Source organism: Halichoerus grypus, chromosome 1 (assembly GCF_964656455.1).
Source record: "Halichoerus grypus chromosome 1, mHalGry1.hap1.1, whole genome shotgun sequence".
Lineage (NCBI taxonomy): Eukaryota > Metazoa > Chordata > Mammalia > Carnivora > Phocidae > Halichoerus > Halichoerus grypus.
In genome coordinates, this window is record NC_135712.1 from 142,353,733 (window position 1) to 142,373,914 (window position 20,182).

General features: G+C 43.1%; 1 protein-coding gene across 1 annotated transcript in view; it reads left to right on the top strand.

Annotated features, from left to right (window-relative positions):
* The first annotated feature begins 5,101 nt into the window (after positions 1 to 5,101).
* The window catches only part of TGFBR2 (transforming growth factor beta receptor 2), an 88,760-nt gene continuing 73,679 nt past the window's right edge, over positions 5,102 to 20,182 (top strand). Inside the window, exon 1 of the mRNA XM_036084206.2 lies at positions 5,102 to 5,450. Coding sequence (XP_035940099.1) covers positions 5,357 to 5,450 — 94 coding nt within the window. The 5' untranslated portion in view covers positions 5,102 to 5,356. The remainder of the gene's footprint in view (positions 5,451 to 20,182) is intronic.

Consider the following 20,182-nt stretch of genomic DNA (forward strand, 5'->3'; position numbering starts at 1 on the left):
AACTGGTAAGGACTAGCGTCTAACCAGTAAGTGGAGGAAAATAAACCTGTTGAGATATTGAGAAGGAATGGCTGGACAAGCAAGCAGGAAATGGGGTGCACTAGTCTGCTAGCACTGCCATAACAAAATACCACAGATAGGGTGGCTTAAACAACAGAAATTTATTTCTCACAGTTCGGGAGGCTGGAAGTTCAAGATCAAGGTGTTGGTGATTTGGTTTCTCCTGAGGCCTCTCTTCTTGGCTTGCAGATGGCTGCCTTCCACTGTGTCCTCACATGGCCTGTTCTCTGTGTGTACACATCTGCTTCCTTGGTGTCCCTTTCTCTTCTTGTGAAGATATCAGTCACATTGGGTTAGGGCCCTAACCTTCTGAGCTCATTTAACATTCATTACTTCTTTAAAGTTCCTATCTTCAAATAGAGTCATATTGTAGGTTAGGGTTTCAACATATGAATTTGGTGGGGGGTATTATTCAGTCCATAACATAGGAATGCAAAAGCAACATGGAAGTCAAAGAAGAGAGAATGCCAAGGAAGAGAGGTGAGCATGCTAGTAGTATCCAAGGCAATAGAGAAAGAGGGCAGGTAAGCCACTGACTGGAACGTGCCCACCGGTTGTACAAGTTGAAGACAAGATGTGAGCTAAGCTAAAGAACTTTCCAATGGAGAAGTGACTGCCATGGGTTGATTAATGAATAAGAGATGAGGAAGTAGTGATAGTAAAGGGTGGCTCCAATCAACCTTGAGTCACCCAAAATACTGTGGTGATCAGGCTGGTCAGGTGGTTAGGATCAATCCCTTGATTAATTTACTCTAGAGTGCAGACTCTGGAGCTAGTGACAGGCCTCTGTTTAAACCTGGGCTCTGTCCCACACTAACTATGTGACCTTTGCCAACTACTTAATCTCTGTAATCCCCAGTTTCTTCACCCGTAAAGTGAAGCTTAGAATAGTACAGCAAGGACGTGCTCCCAAATGTTAACAAGTGATTATCTTTGGGTGAGAGAGTGAAGGATCTTTATTTTCTGCCTTTGGCTTATCTGTATTTCAGATTTTTTTCTACCTACGGTTACCATATATTAACTTTTGTAATTTAAAACAAAGCTATGTTTTCTCCAAAAGAAACTATTCATGCTTTCTCTAAAAAGGTCTCTAAACCTGTGGTATAATTGCAGGTTTTATTAATATCTGTGAAGAATTGCAAGCAAGGGGATGGATTAGAAACACAGATACTCTCATTTTTTCCCTTTATCGAAGACAAGAAACATACATTGAGTACAGTCAGGTGCCAAATGTGGTTCAAAGTTGAAAAGGGAATAATCTATGCTTCTAAGGACCTTACAGTTGGTGGGGTAGGATTCCAGAAACTAATGAATAATTATAATGCACTCCATGTCAGAATGGGATAAACATTAAAAAAATAGGTTAAATAAACTAAATGCTCCTCGGGTTCTCCTTGGGAGCGGAGGGATCAGTTTATTTTTTTTTATTTTTTAAAGATTTATTTATTTTTTTGACAGAGAGAGACATAGCGAGAGAGGGAACACAAGCAGGGGGAGTGGGAGAGGGAGAAGCAGGCTTCCTGCCAATGAGGGAGCCCGATGTGGGGCTTGATCCCAGGACCCTGAGATCATGACCTGAGCCGAAGGCAGACGCTTACCAACTGAGCCACCCAGGCGCCCCGAGGAGGGATCAGTTTAAGCTGGAGGAATCACAAACTATTTCCTGGAGGAGCTAACCTGTGTATGACTCTGAGGGGGTTGGGGATGATCCTCACACATTCACTATTGTCTCAGTGTTCATCGGTCTGCTTCACAATAGCAGGAAAATTGGTCAAGAGCTAAGAGCTGAGAATGCAGAATGCTTGATTTATATGGAGAGGAGTCTCCCCATCAACTGCTTTGGTTGTGAGTAACCTCAACAGCTGCATGTCAAGAAGTTCAGGGGAGTAGAAAGTTCTTGCCTCATCACAACTGGAAAATGCAGGGCTTAAATTAACTACATTTTGATTCAGTCCAATTGTTGTGTGTGTGTGTGTGTGTGTGTGTGTGCTCAGAGTTCGTAAAACTGGAAATATGGAGACACTCAAGCTGTTTAACTTCGGTTTGACTTGGTTTTTATTGTTTTTCAACTTGGTAAGGGCCTAAAAATTACTTTTTTTTTTTTTAAGTCCTGAGTTGAGCTTTTAATTTTTGTTTCTATCTGCAAATGGCCCAATTTTTGCATACGTATCTTAGCTGAAAATTATATTGAAGCAAATATACAACTCTGTGTGAAAACAATGTTTTAATGGAGAGTATCAGACTTCTCTTTCAGCAAGAATCCCAAAAGGAGGGTCATATTGACAAATTTTTAAGATCGCCAAATTGCAGTATGTGTGAGTTTACAAGTCTCTGATTTCATTGTGACGGTTTCTAAAGGGCGAGTTTGCACTTGGCAGTGCTGACTTCAGACTCTCAATTTCACAGGAGATTGGGGATTAAATCAGAAATGTGAAAGGCAAACAAAATTAAAATCAACATTTGTGATACATGATGACAAAGACCACCAGTTAAATACTCCACCATGGAACTGAATATCTCAAACCTGGCCTCTAACAGTGAAAAACATCTGTCTTTGCAATAAGTATAGAAAAGAAAGCCTTTGGAATCCCTTGGGCATTTTTATTTGCCTCTCAGTGTGTTTTGGTGAGTAAGGAAGTATATGTATACTGCCCAGAGGAACTTGGGCAAATTTAGAAAAAAAGAAAAAAGAAAAAAACCCACACCCTTCTCCTTTTTAAAGAAAAGGAAGTAATAGTGACATCACCTCAGCTAAAATCTAGCCGGTTTACATCTCAATTTAGCAGGTAATAGAATGCCTTCTCCAGAGTTGTGAAATAGCGAGGATGATGAAGTCCAATTTTCTTCTGAATCTTTATTACCTCATTCTTTCCTTCATCCAACAGGTATTTTTTAAACACCTATTATGTGCTAGGTACTAAGGATACAACAGTGAATGGAGGGGAACAAATTTAATCCCTGTCCTCAAAAACTTTGGACTTGAGTGGGGGAGAGGAATAGAAGTGAAAGAATGACACAGAATCATCATAAAACCACAGCTGTAGTAAGTGCTAAAAATGAGAAAAATAAGGTGCCAAGAGAACCTATAATGAAAGATCTATTCAGGGAGGTCAGCGAAAGCTTGCCCATCCAGGAAGTTAGGATTGATCCAAGCAAGACCAGGGGTTGGCTGGATGAAGAGGAAAAGAAGGACAGAGAAAGGGAAGGGTGCCCTGGGGAAGGCTCTGTGCAGGAGGAATAGTGGGTATGCTCTATGAATTTTGAGAAGGCTCTCAGCAGGAGAGGAAGAGAGGCCCAATGAAAGGTTACCAGAGAGGAAGGGCATTGAAGGATCTGGTTTCTAACCTCTATCTCAAGAGCAGTGGGAAGGCACTGAATGAATTTAATCAGAGGGCTGGTATAATTAGGTTTACATTCTGAAAAATGGCTCTGAGTTGAGAGATTGGGTGACAGGGCCCAGAATGGCCCTGACTGGGGCTGGGTGGTTGGGAGACCCCCCGCCCTAGGGATGGCAGTGGTACAGGGGGGGTGGCAATGGAGGAAATGGCAAGAAGCAGATTTTGAACACAACTCTCCTCCATGGCTAAAGTGGCCCCCGCTTTGGCAAGGCTATTTGGTAAGCAAGAAGATGCCCAGCGCTCCTGATTTCCCTGTCCTTCCGGCATCCTGAACACAAGAGCTGGGAAACGGTCTTTTCCTAAGAGACATTCAGAGGCAGCCTCAATGTTGGGGGAACCAGTGGTGACGAGACTTAAAGTTTCGGGATCAAGCAAATGAACCTTTAGATTGACAGGGAAGTTTTCTGGAGTTGGGTTTCCGGGGAGAGCTATTTGCTTTTCTTCCCGGTGAGCCTGGCCACCTGCCTCTGCAAATAATCTTTCTCTCATCTCAGATAAAGGAAGTTCATTGTGTGACCTGCTGGAAGATCTCCTGGCCAGCAAACTAGACAGAATCTAAATCTTTGCGAGTTGGAAGTAAGATGAGCATATAATTCCTTACCCAACCAAGAAGCATGGGAAACAAAAAGGGGGTTCTTTAATAATTAAACTTCAAAGGTGTACACCAGGATCCTTGAGGGCAAACTTGGTCACCCCAGCAAGAAGGGAGGGTTGAAAGTCTATCAGGTCCTGCTGCCCTTGTTTCCCTTTCCGCAGAGGAGAAGCTAAGGACTGTCTCTCTTCACAGGCAGTATTGGAATGCAAACCCCTGGCACTGAGCTGACTCCCAGGCCACTTTTCTATTGACATTTTCTGCCATACTCGCTACATTCTCAACATAACATATCCCACCACTATCATTCTGTGGCGGCTGCTCAGTTTCACTTACTGAAGCACCCCCAAGAAGGGGCAATTCAAAATAGGAGGCAGCACTCAAGAGCTCATCACAAATGCCGCAGCTTGGATGTCCTGGATCAGAACCCGCATTTTCACAAGATACTCAGGTGGCCCATACGCACAGTACAGTTTGGGGAAAAAAACTTCCGGACTTGGACCTACAGTAAGCAAAACATTTTGCAATGTGGCAGTGTCTGTCTGTGTAACCGGAACCTAAGTTGAGTGAGGCATTACTTACTATTCGATCTGAAACAAAAATGTGCTCACAGCTCCGCTTTCAGCATCCCCCCGTGGGCTCAGGCACTTGGGAGTTGGAAAACACAATTCTGGAGCACCTGGGAACAATGCAAAGAAGGTTGTGGGGAGGCGGAAGATGCTCCGTGGGGGTGCTCTGGGAAGCGTATACACTGTGTGTGTTCAGCTCCCTTCTGAAACGCGTGCCCTCAGTCACGCCGGGGTAAATACTTGGAGCCAGGAACTCCTGAGGGCGGTGGGGGCAGCTGAAAGTTTGCCAGAGCCCTCGGAGGGGCCGGTCTCGGGGACATGATTGGCAGTCAGGAGAGAGAGGAGGGCTGGAAGCCGAGTGGAGGGAGAAGGCTCTCGGGCGGCGAGAGGTCCTGCCCAGCTGTTGGCGAGGAGTTTCCTGTTTCCCCCGCGGCGCCCGGGTGAAGTTGAGTGAGTCACTCGCGCGCACCGACCGAAGACACCCCCGCGCGCGCGCTCGCCAGGGGCAGGAGCCGGCCTCCTGCGCAGCTCCCCTCGGCCGCCGGGGGCCTCCCCGCGCCCCGCCGGCCTCCAGGCCCCCTCCCGGCTGGCGAGCGGCGCCACATCTGGCCCGCGCATCTGCCCGGCCGGCCGGCGCGGGGTCCCGAGAGGGCGCGGCGCGGAGGCGCAGCCGGGGCTCCGGGAGGCGCCGTCCGCTGCGCTCGGGGCTCGGTCTATGACGAGCGGCGGGGGCTGCCATGGGTCGGGGGCTGCTCAGGGGCCTGTGGCCGCTGCACATCGTCCTGTGGACGCGCATCGCCAGCACGATCCCGCCGCAAGTTCAGAAGTCGGGTGAGTGGCCCCCAGGCGGGCTCGGCGGGGCGCCGGGGGTCCCCGCTGCGCTTGACAGTCGGCCCCCGGCGCTCGGGCGGAAACGGGAAAGTTCCCTCGGCGGCACCCACGCAGCCCGGCTCCCCGAGGCGCCAGGGTGTGAGTTTCTCTTTCAAAAGAGGAGGAAAGTTAAAGGGGAAGGGGCGCTGGGCACGTCGGGCCCCCTTTGTGCGGGCAGGAAAGGCGTTGTGCCGGCCGCGTTCGAGGCGAGCCCCCACCCCCGGAAAGGGAAGTTTGAGAAGTTGCTTGGGCATCTGAAGGAGGCTGGGGAGCCGCGGCCCGGAGCGGAGGCCGCCGAGGCCGCCAAAGCAGCTGGCGCACCTGGGGTCGCCGCGGCCCGGGGCGATGCTGCGTGCCCACCCAGGTCTCGGCCAGCCACCCCCTTCAGTGGCCAGTGATTCCAGCCTTGGCTCCCGGAAGGCGCCGCACGTTCCCCCAGGCCGGCTTCTTGGCCGGGAGTCACCGTATGAAAGTTTCAAGGAACCAGGCAATTTCCAAAAGAAAGTTATCTGGCTCCACCGATGGCTGGGCGCGGGTGGGGTAGGGAGCGGGGATTGTCAGGTGGCAGGCTGGAATTATTAACTCGGTGCCTACTAGGTGCTAGGTGCTGGGTGCTGGAGATGTTGCCCGGAGCGAGACAGCCCTGCCTTCCCGGAGGTGATGGTTCTCTGCAAGCGTCCTTTGAGGGAAACGGAAAAGTTAAATTCGTAACTGTCCCTGAGCTACCCACTCGGGGAGGTTTTCGGAGGTGAAAAATGCAGGAATTGAGTTCTTAATTATTTGTTATGGAAAGTACCGAACCCCGGAGACCTTAAAATTTATTATTTTTTGGCAGCAGTGATCCACATAACTGCGTATCTGCAGCTGAGGTCTGGGTGAACTGAGTACTTGGACCTTGAGGGCCTCAGCTTCCTCATCTGTAAAATGGTTAGATTTGGATAACTTACAGCTCCTTCATCTGTGACATCTTGTCGCTTTCTTGCCCCTTTGGTGACTTGGAGATGCCCTGATAGCCCACATCACCCTGAGGCGCTCGCTTTATTTACCAAGGGCCAGGGGCAGACTTACCTTTAGGTTTGTCTAGAAGAAATAAGCACCAGGTTCTAAATGGTACGTTTCAAGAGTATTTGAAGTGGATTGAGAACTTTTTTAAAATGGTATTTCTTATTGAAGGTGGCATGGAGATGGGAGTTTCGAATGGAATGAGGAAGAAGCACTGTTGTAAACAAAAAATCCTAACCCAGATTTGAGTTTAATAAAGTCCTAGTGTCTCATTTTTGGATGTTTTCCTACGTTGCAGCACCAGCATGTTCAAGTGTCTCTGATTATACTCCCAGACACTTAAAAACTGAGTTATATGTTGCTAATAAAGATTTTAAATGGCACCCTTAATTTTCTGAGCATGTTAAAAATCATTAAAACTTTTGTTTCAGGTTACGAAAGAAGGAAATCAGCAGACCCTGATTTCGTTAGATTTTGTTTACAAGGATAAGATTTATGAATTTTCAAATTCCAGACTCGGTAGTTCATGAGTCAGTTTCATTTCATCTATATACACATTTCTAAACAATTAACTTAAAAGCCTAGTGGCTTTTTATTTGGACTTTTGAACAGTTTTAAAAAACCCACAGATTTCATATTTTGATGGAATTAAAGTTTCCAAATTTGAACTAAGGAATCATTTTGGAATTTGCGTTCATTTGAAATTAAATTTTCAAAGACACTGGAAGGTTGAAGTTAGCTATAATGAAAACGAGAAACCTACTTCCATTTCCATTTTAATTTTCCATGTAAGTAAGCGGTTTCAGGATTTTTCTAAAATAACTGGTAAACCATCAAGATATTTTTCAAAATACCTTACTGTGTGATAAGATATGAGGAAATGAGATGGCTAACAGCATCCTATTAGGCCCCCTAAAAAAGCCCATCTTCTGTTCAGTAGATTGATAAGCGGGCAAAGGGTTTCAGTATAAGAACAAACTTCACTAAGAAATGTACTTAAAACCTTTTTAAAAATTTTTTTTTTGTTTTGTAGATCCACCCTTCCTAAATGCCCCAAATTAAGTAATTAACTCTTTAGGGGGAAATCTTAAATGTCAGAAAACTCTTCAGATCTGAAAAATGTGACTGTTACTTTTCAAATACCTAACAAGAGATTGCTGTTGAGGACTCAGTGTTGGTAATAGTGTCATACAGATAAACTTCTTACCTAAAGTCATGTTAATGATGTACTTATTTTTGTCAAGGTCGGAGACTAGAGATCACTAGGCCCAGAATTTGATCTTTGGTCTGTTGCTTTTCAGAAAACGCATTTTTACCCTCTCGGCCACTTCCTTTAATAACATCTTATTTTTCACCAGTTATGGTCTATACAAAATTCTCATCCTATTTTGGATTTATTGCCTTTTTTCAAGGTAGCGCCCCATGGTGATGAGTCCTCATTATTGTCTGTGTAGCTACCTTAACTGCTACATGGTTTCCATTTTAGTTTGCCAATCCTTAGTTATCAACACAACTTTTAAAATTTTTCTTTATTTTTTAACCCCTTTTTCCAGTTAAGAATGACACCTCATTGGTGCCATTGTAAAAAGCGGCCATTACTCCTTTGTCCTTTTCAGCGTATTTATAGAGCATCTCCTTGTACCAGGCAGGAGGCTCGGACCTGGAGACACTATCCTGAATGAATAAGACAGTTTAACGTATGGGAGGGTGTTAAAGGCAAAGACAAGGACATATAGTTTAACCCTGTGTACTTGAAAGCATTAATGAATACTGGTGGTTTATTCTCTAGACCCCTTTTTCAAAAGCCATTTGGTTGTTGAATGCACTTGGAGGGATGCAAGTTGAATGTTTTTTTTCTCAGTCCCTCTGAACCTCTTTCTTTTCATTGATCTGTTCTTTCCTATGGCCATGTTATAGGCCCCCACTTGGGCCACTCCAGTCCTCCATTCTGTAGCCAATGTGGTGGACCCAATGTGCGCATCCAGTCTTTCTTTTGAGGAGAGGCTTCAAGATACAAGCTTTGGAATGGAGGCCTCCTGGGTTCCAGACCCACCTTCCATTTACTGGCTGTGTAAGGGGACACAGTCCCCTTCCTTCTCTAACCTCCAAACCCATTTGTAAAATGGGGATTATGGAGTTATGGTGAAGATTAAATGAGATAATGCTTTGAAGTGCTTAACACAGTGCCTGCAACATAGTAAGTGCTCAGTAAATACCAGCTTTCATTATTACTATTAACTCCTTAATCAGGCCTCAATAGGTCCTCCATGATTTGGTTGCCATTTGATTCTGAGACTTCATATCCCACTAAGGCTCACACTTTCCAGTTGTATCCTTATCATCCTGCATACACATTCCCTGAGCAGTTTAGGCCTTTTAGTGCCTTTGTTCAAGCTGCTATCTGTCTGGAACTCCTTACCCGAATAATTTTCCCTGTCTTTCAGACTTAACTCAAGTGTCATCTGCTTAAGGAAACCTGTTTGAATGCCCCGGGGTTGAGCTGAACATGCCCTCCTGGGGACAGACCTCTCTCTTATCTCATAACAATAGCCAAAATTATATCTTTATGTAACTCCCTTGCCAAGCAAACCTCTCAAAGGCAAGGGGTGTATCTTGTTAATTTCTCCACATCCAGCGTCCCCAAGGACCTGACACATCACCTAGCACCCAGGAAATGTTGAGCTGAGCTGCTGGTACAATCCAGGGCAAGCATTTTAACAACCAGGCAGCCCCTGTTTATTGGGAGTTTGCTCTGAATGGTAAAATCTTCCTTTTAGTTAGAATAGTTTTGGCTCTGATCTAAGTGGGCAGTTTGGCTGTTTTTATAGTATGTAATTGGTGTTTTTTTTTTTTTTATTCTGATGAGATATGGAAAGAGATGCTTCAACTTCTCACAAACATGATGGAAAGTTCTCATCCAGTCCCTTTAGCTATACATTTTGAACTGGTGTAAGGCATTCTAAGCCATTCCAAAACTTTAGGGTTTCACCAAAGAAATTTTCCAGTAAATACTGAATTCTCTCTCTCTCTTTTTTTTTTCTCTAGAAGGTTGTCGAAAGGAGACTTTCGTTAAAAATGAAGTGCTGAAATCTAAATTTAGCTTTTAAGTTTCTTTTTTCATCAGGGTTTGATGTTTTGGTTTATAAGCGGTGAAGCAGAGTTGGGCGAAGGGAAGTGTGGGCCTGCAGCAGCTTCTGTCTGTTGCAGAGCAGTGTGGATATTATTTAGGTCTGATGCAAACCACCAAAACAGTTTAAAATAGGGTGCAGAGGAAACATACTTCCTGGCTAGAGCATGGCATTATTTAGCCAATTTCCACATAAAAGCATAACTCTGCCACCTTGTTAGCTTCTGCCCTCCAGCTCCTCATGTGTGGCTTCAGCCGAATTAACACATGATTTTCAGTGGAAATGACTTAGCAGATACACATTAGTAGTAAGAATGCTCAATACTTATTTTGTGCTCCCTCTTTTTCATGTCATGTTTTGCTCCCCAGGTACTTGTTGCTTCTGACTGAGGCAATATGATGATTCTCCTTCCTTGCCTGGCATGTCAGAAGGGTTTAGAACGCTGAGCAGGCACATTGGCTCATCTCAGGGAGAAGTGGGGAGAAGGGAAACTAACATTAGAAAATCTGCTCTGAGCCAGCTGCTTGAGATGACTTATCTAATTTAATCTTCAGAAGAAGCCTGCAAGATAAGTTTTATTATCTTTATTTATAAATGGGGAAGATGGAGTCTGCTCAAGGTCGCTTGAAGTTTGCCTGTGTGTGTGTGTGTATGCGTGCGTTCTCAGCTTGCCCTGCTTGCATTCTGCTAGGCTCTTTTACATAGTGGATCTGTGAGTACATATGTTGAGATGGAAGTTAGGGAAGGGGTAAAGAGTCATCGTGTTTGAGAAGGGGAAACTTACCATCTGATACCATCAATTCAGTGCTCCTGATTTCCCGATTTGCTTGGCTTGCGTGATCTGCCTCCTTCCTGACTATCTCTGTACCATAGAAAATCAAGATAAGACCGTCTCTTTACGAGGAAACTCTACTCTTCCTAGTCTTATCATGGGGTCTGGGTGGCAGGAGCCACCTCATGTGACCCATGGTTCGATCGCTTACAGCAGTTGGACAAGCACCGTTTTCAAAGCTGTGTACTGTACACCCCCAGATTCCAGGCACGTAGGACCAGCATGTGTGTACAGGCCTCAAACAACTGTTGGTTGAGGGCAGCGAGAACAGAATTTATCGAACATAACAAAGGCGGATGATTTGACTCTTGAGGTCCCACTAATTTGAAAACTGGTATGTGGTTAAGGTTCTTCTCCTCATGGTAGGATCTGGTCTTTTACTTGCTATGATCAGCTTTTTAGGTCTTGGCACTCAACATGAAGCAACTGCCTCCTTAGATGTAGTCAACTCAGGATCTCCCCCTTAGGCTTTCAAGGGTTCCCTAGCATCTTTGTTTTGTTTACAGGGCTGGAGCTTAGTTCATTAGAATGGGTTTAGCTGCAGAGTAAGTGCTCGTGACTCCTGAGGATGTAGGTGGGAAAGGCTGTCTGCTGTCAAGACATGCAGCTCTCTCTCTCTCTTTCTTTCTTCCTTTCTTTTTCCTTTTTTTTTTTTTTAAAGATTTTATTTATTTATTTGACAGAGAGAGACACAGCGAGAGAGGGAACACAAGCAGCGGCAGAGGGAGAAGGAGAAGCAGGCTTCCCAAGGAGCAGGGAGCCCGATGCGGGTCTCCATCCCAGGACCCTGGGATCATGACCTGAGCCGAAGGCAGACGCTTAAAGACTGAGCCACCCAGGCGCCCCTCTTTTTCCTGTTTTTCCTTTCCTTCCTTCCCTTCCTTTCCTTCTGTCCTTTTCTTTTCTTTTCTTTTCCTTTCTTTTCTCTCTTCTTATATGATGAGATGCCCCCCCCCCCCCAATTTGTTCAGCTCAATTAAAATGTAGGCCTAGTATGTGGGCAAAAGGGGCCTCTGCCCTGGGTCTTAGAGGGCACTGCCTTTGGTCTTCTAAAGTCAGACCCCTGTCCATGGGGTGAGAAGACTGGGCCTCTGTGGCTACGGGGGAGCTGTAGCTGTGTGGGGTGTGTGCAGGGATGTGTTACAACGTGGGCGTCCATGCATATCTTACGAGGCCCCACTTGGTACAGGATGGAGCAGGCATCGAAAGAGGAAGGTGTATGATTGGCCAGGCCTGGGACAGTGTTTACCCAAAACGCCCAGTTCCAGAAAGGGACTTGAATAGTTCAAGAGTTTAACAATTATACTTGGTCTTCCAAAGTATTATGAAGATACATTTGTTAGTCAGGGTAGGACAAAACCTATTTTATGCGACAGTTTCTCCACTTAATTTATAACTTCCAATATTTTGATCTATGGTATGTGGGCCTTCATTTGTCCTTACCCTGGGTCTTCCGATGCCATTGGAACAACATTCCTTTGCAGAGGTATGGGGCACCAGATTGGTTTTTGTTGATTGTGTTATGTTCTCCCTGGAGAGACTGGTCATTAATGAAAAAGCTAAGACTGTTTGTGATCATAATGTTGCATCTTCTTTGTGAAATTCGGGTTTTCATAGTTTGTATTTTCTTGAAGGAAACCTTAGTTCTATTAATTTGACTCGTTCTGTCTGCTATTTCACTTATACACTTTTTTAAAAGATTTCCCAGTGCTGTAGTAGCCTTTCCTCCCTGTATTAGGAACACTAGGGCAAGGTGAAACTTCTCTGGATGTTTTTTTCTACTATTGTAAATATTTATTTGAGTGATTCATAGCCTTCTCAAGCCTCTGTAAGGAAAACAAGAACATTAGAACAGTGTTAAGAAGTAAAAAGCCCTTCGACATTATAAAAGTATTGGATTGTCAAAACTATACATTTTAGAGAGCCAGGGAGTTGGCAAAACAAACATGAATGTTTCAAAGGAAAATATGGGGTCAGGTGCATACTTTAAGCATATGCCCCAGCAGGTCTTATCTGTGAAAGCTGTAAATCATTACAGAGGATTCACTAACTTTGGAGGAAACTCACTCTGCTGCTTTGTGGATGACTACTGGTCATCCTAAAACTCTGTGGAACTTTTCTACATAGGGAAATTGAATTGGCCTCATGTTCCCTGTGAGTGGCGTCCCTCTCTTGAGGAAGCATTATTCATGAGCCTTCTTAGACTGGTTTCCCAGTAATGTATGGAGCCCACTTATTGAGATCTTGCTACTGCCTGGATCATGCTGAGCACTACGTCTCTATTAGTTAATCTTCAAAACAACTCCATGAGGTAGATTTTATAATACTCATTATAAGTCCTTTGGAGTTTAGATAACTTAGCAAAGGCCACCCACTTAGCAAATGATTATGCTTGGGTTGGAACCAGGATGGTCTGGTCTAGGGACCCGGCCTCTAATTGTTATATTATATACAATACTGAGACTAGGCCGCTTCAATTGACATACTGTTCTCTATTGTAGCATGGGTGGTGGGGGAACATAGGGGTTAAGAAAACTAATGGTAATGTCCAACATATTTCTAATGCTTTAATGTTTTTCATTTATTATCCCATTTAATTTCTTTAGCTAAATAAAATAACATTTGATTCATACACCAGGTAATCAAACATCATGCCTGTCTTGTGACCTCAATGGGAAAATGCAGTATATACATCAGTTGATGAATCATGGAGTATTTATGCCATCAAGGAGTTTTTAGGTATTCCGAACAAAACCACCCCTTTATTTGGAAGGATTGGGGGAATTCAGGGATGCATAAATACGTGGGGGATATATATGGTATGCCAAGGTGGATTCACCATGAGGTGAATGGAATGTAACTTTCAAGGCTTATCCCTGGTATAGACCCATCTCCTGGCCATGGAAGGGAGACTGGCAGTGTGCTTAGTGAGTGTCAGTCAAGTCCAAGAATATTTAAGAAATCTTGCAGTGCCTTGAATATTATAACTCACCATATAAAAGAAACTTGATGGAGGTTTTCCCAAATTTAGAGACACTTCAGAGCATTTATAGGATATCACTTAAAATGAGTGATGAAGCTGAAACTTTTTCGAAACTATTCAAAAATAAATTACAAATTCTGATCAACAGTTCTAGAGGAAAGACTGAATTATTTTTCTATTCTCTCTATAGAGAATATTACAAAATATCACTGGAAGAGGCAATCAAAGAGTATGCAATCAAAAAAGATAGTAAACATATTTCAGGGATACGTCAGGTAGTTAATTAATAAAAATAATTTTTTCTTTTAAAATTTTATGTTTGTGGTATTTGTAGCTTTTTAAAATTTGCAATTTGTAAGATGACATTTTAAATTCTAAGTATTCACTTTCATACCTAAATTTCTATTCTTAATTTTTATATCCTTTTTCTTAAAAAGTGCCCCTGAAATTTAAAAGCTTCAGCTTTCACGAGACCCAACCCTGTGCTTAATGGTAGGATTTGCTTGTTGGTCTAGAAAATAAATAAAAATGCCTCCTTCCCTACCCCCACCCCCATACAGAGACTGAAGTCTGCATTGTTACATCACCAAACCCAAACTTTTTTTCCCCAGGTTTAACTACACCCTTCATTATTTTCCTAGTTTAGAGGCCCCATGCCAAGTAGAGAAGAAGTTGTAAATATGTAATTATCACAGAACCTTGATCTTGAATGAAACCCAGATCTGACCCTTAGTTTGAGATGAAGACTGTGCCTAGGAGACAGCTGGTGAAGACTAAAATATGTTATACTGGCAACCAAGGTGTCCGGGTGGTCTGTTCAAGTCCCTTGGCCCCAGTATTTCTCATTTTTTTCTAGGTACAGTGTCAAGAATTGGACTAGATGAGATTTTCAATTTATTCTGTTCTGAAATGTTTCATTTTGTAGCTTAGTGGAGGAAACCATTGAAGTTGACCGAAAAACATAATCCTTAACTAATTGAAGTAGAAAACTCAAAAGTCATAACAGGTCAGAACAGACACATACCACAAACATCCACTTGGAGTTTGTTGGAGATGACTACTATTGAAAAAAGAAAAAGAAACCATAGTTATTTTGAAAATTTCCTGGTACAGGTGCCTGAGCATACACCGTGACTAAATAGCATGTTTACTTGAGCTAGCACTTCTTCCTTGCTGAAGAAAAGGCTTACTTGGTTTTGGTGGTAATACTGTTTCTCGTTCATTAATTATGGTGTTCTCATTCTCCCCTTCCTCTGAATTGGTTGAAGTGTCTGTGAAGGTTTTTCCTGAGGAAGAGAATTATGAAATACTTTGCTATGTCTAGGAAAAGAAAGTCCTAAAGAAGTGCCTATGTTTTTTGGGAAAAGAAAGGAAACTCGTCTGAATATAATTAGTCTTCTCTGGCTTTTCAAAGATTTTTCACCACTTTTCTTAAAATATTCTGAGAAAAGACAGAATTTGCTACAGATTGGCAGATTGCAGACCGCTTTTTTAGGCAGGGGAGTAGCTATGAACCCCATAATTGCATTTCTGTATGGTCTGCCTACACCATTTAGCACAGAGAAGAAATCTTCTAACTATTGCTTTGAATGACTATCTTGTTACTACATATCACTCTTATGTTTTGTTTTCTAAAACCCATTGTATTGGGGGAAAACGATGATAAAATTTGACCTCAAATGTGTGAAAAGGAAAAACAACAACTACAACAACCAGCAGTCACATTTTGCATTCACTATTCAGGAATCCCTAAAATTACATTGTTGTAAAATAATTTCTAACAATCTCAGCACTTCCTGGGCACTCTTTTAGTCTTATAGTTCCTATTATAATTAATTATATAATTTGTATTGCCTCTTTTCTCACCTGTTTATTCCAAGGAGCCCCAAACCAGCCAGTCTTTTCTTTTTTGCTGTTTTCTGTTTTCCATCATCTCCAGCAAGCCCTGCTTGTTCTACCTTCTCTCCCCTTCACGAGCCTCATTTAACATCTACCTATTGTGAGTTATAATATGCACTGAGGTTCAAATCTGGAACTCAAGCATTCTGACCCCAAAACGATGCTTTTGTATCATCCCCTGATAACAGTAGCTGAAGATGTTCTAATGCCTTGCTACTCAAAGGGTGGTCCAGAGAGCAGCAGCATCAGCATCACTGAGAATTACTAGAAATGCAGAATGTTGGGCCTGCTCAGAATCAGCATTTTAACAAGATCCCCAGGTGACTCCTGTACATATGCACTGAAGTTTGAGAAGTGCCGCTCCAATAACATTAAAGCATCTTCCACAGAGGAAGCAAAGGATCTGCAGTGATGGGTGGATCAGATCAGACTTGTTTCTGTCACTGAGGAAGAGAAGGATTCCAGGGAGAGTGGCTTCTAGTTTTATGAGGGTGTTTTGACTCCTCCCTGGCTACAAGGCCCCTTTTTAACTGTAGGTAACTAACACACTGAAGCTAGTAGCAACAAACGCTCTGACAGCAAGTCAGATCGGTTAGTGAGTTGGTTTTATCCTGTCTGTTTACCCAAAACATCTTCCATGGCTCTTTCCCTTGGCCAACAACTGTAGATCCTAGAGATTCGTTTCTCTGCATTTAACACATTTACTCATTAGGCATTTAATCATAGACCGCCTTGACATTTGTAGGCCTTAATTAAGAGCTATTATACCTTGGCATTTCTTAAAGTATGTGGCACTGTGCTGTATACAAAGTATGTACCCAATAAATAAATGAATTAATGTCAGATTTTTCAGGACATGGTTCTACTCTTCAGCGTTAAAAAAAAAATCTTTTGCCTTGAGAAACTTATTTGGTTGATGCCGAGTGAGAACTCACTGAATTTTCTTGAATCCCTCAACATTTATTTTAGTCTGTTCTCAGAGTGCCACCAATGGCTTTTTCAGTGATTGCTATTTTATTCACCATAAGGCAATTTTTTGCACCTCAGTTACTTTTGTCTTTAAGAATTATTGGTCTCGGGGCGCCTGGGTGGCTCAGTCGTTAAGCGCCTGCCTTCGGCTCGGGTCATGATCAGGTCATGGGATCGAGCCCCGCATCGGGCTCCCTGCTCGGCGGGAAGCCTGCTTCTCCCTCTCCCACTCCCCCTGCTTGTGTTCCCTCTCTCGCTGTCTCTCTCTCTGTCAAATAAATAAAATCTTTAAAAAAAAATAAAATAAAATTTAAGAATTATTGGTCTCTGGCCGTTACAACAATCAGTTCTCACACCTCTTTCTGATTTTTTAAATAATTTTATTTCCTAATTTTTTTTTTCCTTTTGACATTGTAAATGTCCTGGGCAAAAAACCAAACAAAAAACAGAAAAAAAGTTTCCATAGAAACCTGTATTTCATGTTGCTGCCTTCTGCATCAACTCTCATCTTATTCATCAGAATAACTGTACATCTTATCACCTAGAACCTCGTAATCAGACAAATTTTTACAACAGGAACCTAGTTACATGAAATGCATAACCATTTGGTTTCATTTTTACTCTTAAATCATGCTACCACAATGCAAGTCTGAACTCATGTTTCCTGTCCTCTGTGAGAAGCTCATTGGTTTCTGCCCATGGATACCCTTCGTCATTTTCTCTTTAATACATGTACACGGCCATCAGTTAAATCTTCTCCCCATACGTCATTTTGAATAGGTGGCTCCTGATAGAAAGCCTTCTATGGATCTTCTCTATGGATCCTAGGTGATTGATTATATGGCCCTTACTTTCTCTTTGAGGTCAGGGGCCATGTCAGTATCCTTGGTTCCTAAGGTGTACCGATGGGTCACAGGACCGGTTTGATGATTACATGCATGAATGCGGCCAGGCCTCTCTCCCATTTCCCTTTCTGCTCTGGCGCATGCCTCAGGCCCTGGTTCCATTCGAACTAGATGTCCTCACGCATCCTTTTGCTTTTAGATTTGTAACTGGTGACTGTTCTGCTCCTCCCAATTTTCCCGTTCTCTACCCATGCCCTACAATACCTCCACCATGCTGAAATAATGCCTGAGCAAATGCCATTTCCCCTCTTGGATCTTTAGTTAGTTACACTTTAGTTAGTTTCCCTTCTTTTTCCCCTTCACAGCCTCACCAATAGGCCTGGCTTCCGCACTCAGGTGGCTTTGGCCACCAGGCTACCTGTAGCTATATAGTTGTGCCCCTTATTAGAATGAAAATTCTTTGAGGGAGAATCTTCTGTCTGATTCTTCCCTAGCACTCACCGTGCATTCTCACTGAAAGATTGTTGCTGTTTAGAATTCATTACTTTTATTTATTTTTTTTCTTTTTTAAAGATTTTATTTATTTGACAGAGAGCACAAGCAGAGGGAGAGAGAGGGAGAAGCAGGCTCCCTGCTGAGCAAGGAGCCCAATGTGGGACTCGATTCCAGGACTCTGGGATCATGACCTGGGCCGAAGGCAGCCACTTAACTGACTGAGCCACCCAGGCGTCCCCAGAATTCATTACTTTTAAAGGCCAGGGAAACTCCTTATAAATCCAAGATGGGATGATAGGATATATATATATCTCCATAAATATATATATATAAATTTATGTGTGTATATTTTTTTCTAGACTGTTTACCTTCTCACCACCAAGTGCGTCATCAGGGTTTGTCATTTATAATAAAGCCACCCAGAGGGAACCATGGGCTTGTGGGAAATTTTGAATGATCTGAGGCATGTAAGTTGCTCTTTGCAGGGGAGGTTCCCTCTGCCTTCAGTCTTTAGCTTCTGTGAATTTGGGGGAGCTGCAGTCTGTGGGTGTTAAGGCCTGTTGCTTTTCCATCCGTCACAGACTGCCTTTGATTCATTTATCCTCTTGTGTGTGACTCTTTTGTAGGGGACCCAACGTGTTACAACTGTAGGCGCCAGAAAAAGTCATAAAGTAAATCGTATTATCTGACTCAGAACAATTTTTTGCCACTCCTGCCTTTCATTTTTTATGAATTGTAGGGTATCTCCTGTCATTGGGATACTTGGAGAAGGGGCAGTTGAACGAAGGGGTTTTGGTGCAGTGGAGAGCATCTGAAGACACCCTTCTACCTGCCTGAAGGAAGACATCCCCTATTGCAAAGATGACTCCTGGTTTTAACAACAGCTTCCAGACATGGCTCCCGCCTCTCTTCCAGCCGGATTGTCACCCAGGGAGCCCCTCCTCCAGGGAAATTGGGGAGCTACCCCTGACTTCATAACATTACTTAGGCATGGACTAACAGTGCCCTACCTGCTCTACCTAGGGGAAAAAGGACATGAAATAAGAATTTTATGTCTTAATATTCTGTGGCACTTATGGGAAATGGTTGACATAGAATACTTTTAATTTGATGTACTGTTGGTTAGCTTTCAAAACTGCTGAAAGCATTTCTCTTTCAAGATTTTGATGATGCTGTTGGTGAGGATGTTTGTGGCCATTACATAATCACTTATGCAGCACCGTGCAAAGCATTTCATCAAACTCAAGAGTGTCTCCTGTTACCAGTTTATTAATGAAATACTTACGGTATCTTCAGGGCCAAGGAAGGAACCTAGTTTCTTAATAGCTCCATTTTTGCTTCTTGAATAACTGTTGGAACTACAGTTACCTCTGCTCCAAGCTTATTGGCATTGTTACTCCTCAAGGTATAACTCCTTCTTAAAAGCAATTGACTAAATGTCAGATGTCTGTGTTACTCATGTTCTGCCAGTCAGACAGTTTTGTTCTTCTCTATTTTTATTCAGACATTCATCTTTAAGCTCTGGGAAAGGAATCTTAACCTTGACCTCTGATACAATGTACTGTTTTTATTACGATCAGTACTTTAATAAAATTTATGTTAAAACAAGTCATGGTGAGCATTTTATAAATTGTCAAATCACTATGTTGTACACCTGAAGCTAATACAATATCATATGCCAAGTGTACTTCAATTAATAATGATAATAATAATAATAATAAGAGAGAGTCTTTAGAGGGAGCCCCTGAAAATCTTGGGAAAATCTGATTGATCCAGTGTCACTTCTTCCCATGTTACACGAAGTGATCACGGAGCCACCTGGCATTTGTGCTCTCTGAATGGAAGTGCCTTGAAGTTAAGAGCAAATGAACGGGTTGGAGGTGGTAGTTGATGATCCTGCTGGTTGAAAGCAGTCACTTGTGTGCCCTTCCTCAGCAGTGACCAGGGCTGCAGTGGAAGGTCCTGATTTTCGTGAACATTTCTGCCCACAGCCCTCTCTGGCACATATCTCTTGGGAGCATATGAGATGTCCCTTGTTGTTAAAGTGGCTGTTAAGTGAATACGAAAAGCACAACAAACATCGTAAAAATCGTCATTTGCCAGCTTGTCCAGGCATATAAAAAAAAAAAACAAAACCTAGTGTCAGTGGGGCGCCCGGGTGGCTCAGTCTTTAAGCTTCTGCCTTCGGCTCAGGTCATGATCCCAGGGTCCTGGGATCGATCCCCGCATCGGGCTCCCTGCTCGGCGGGAAGCCTGCTTCTCCCTCTCCCACTCCGCCTGCTTGTGTTCCCCCTCTCGCTGTCTCTCTCTGTCAAATAAATAAATAAAATCTTAAAAAAAAAAAAAAACTAGTGTCAGGAAAACAGAAAAGAGCAGGGATTTGAATGACTTTATTCTTTTCGAGGCTTACAAGGGAAAGAGCACCAGTGGGAAAAAAGTCTAGTGTGATAACTTCAAAGAAAACATGTTGACCATGTCTGGCTACAATAATTTTTTAATAACCCCTTATGTTAATAGAGTGCTTTATGTAAAACTCTTTC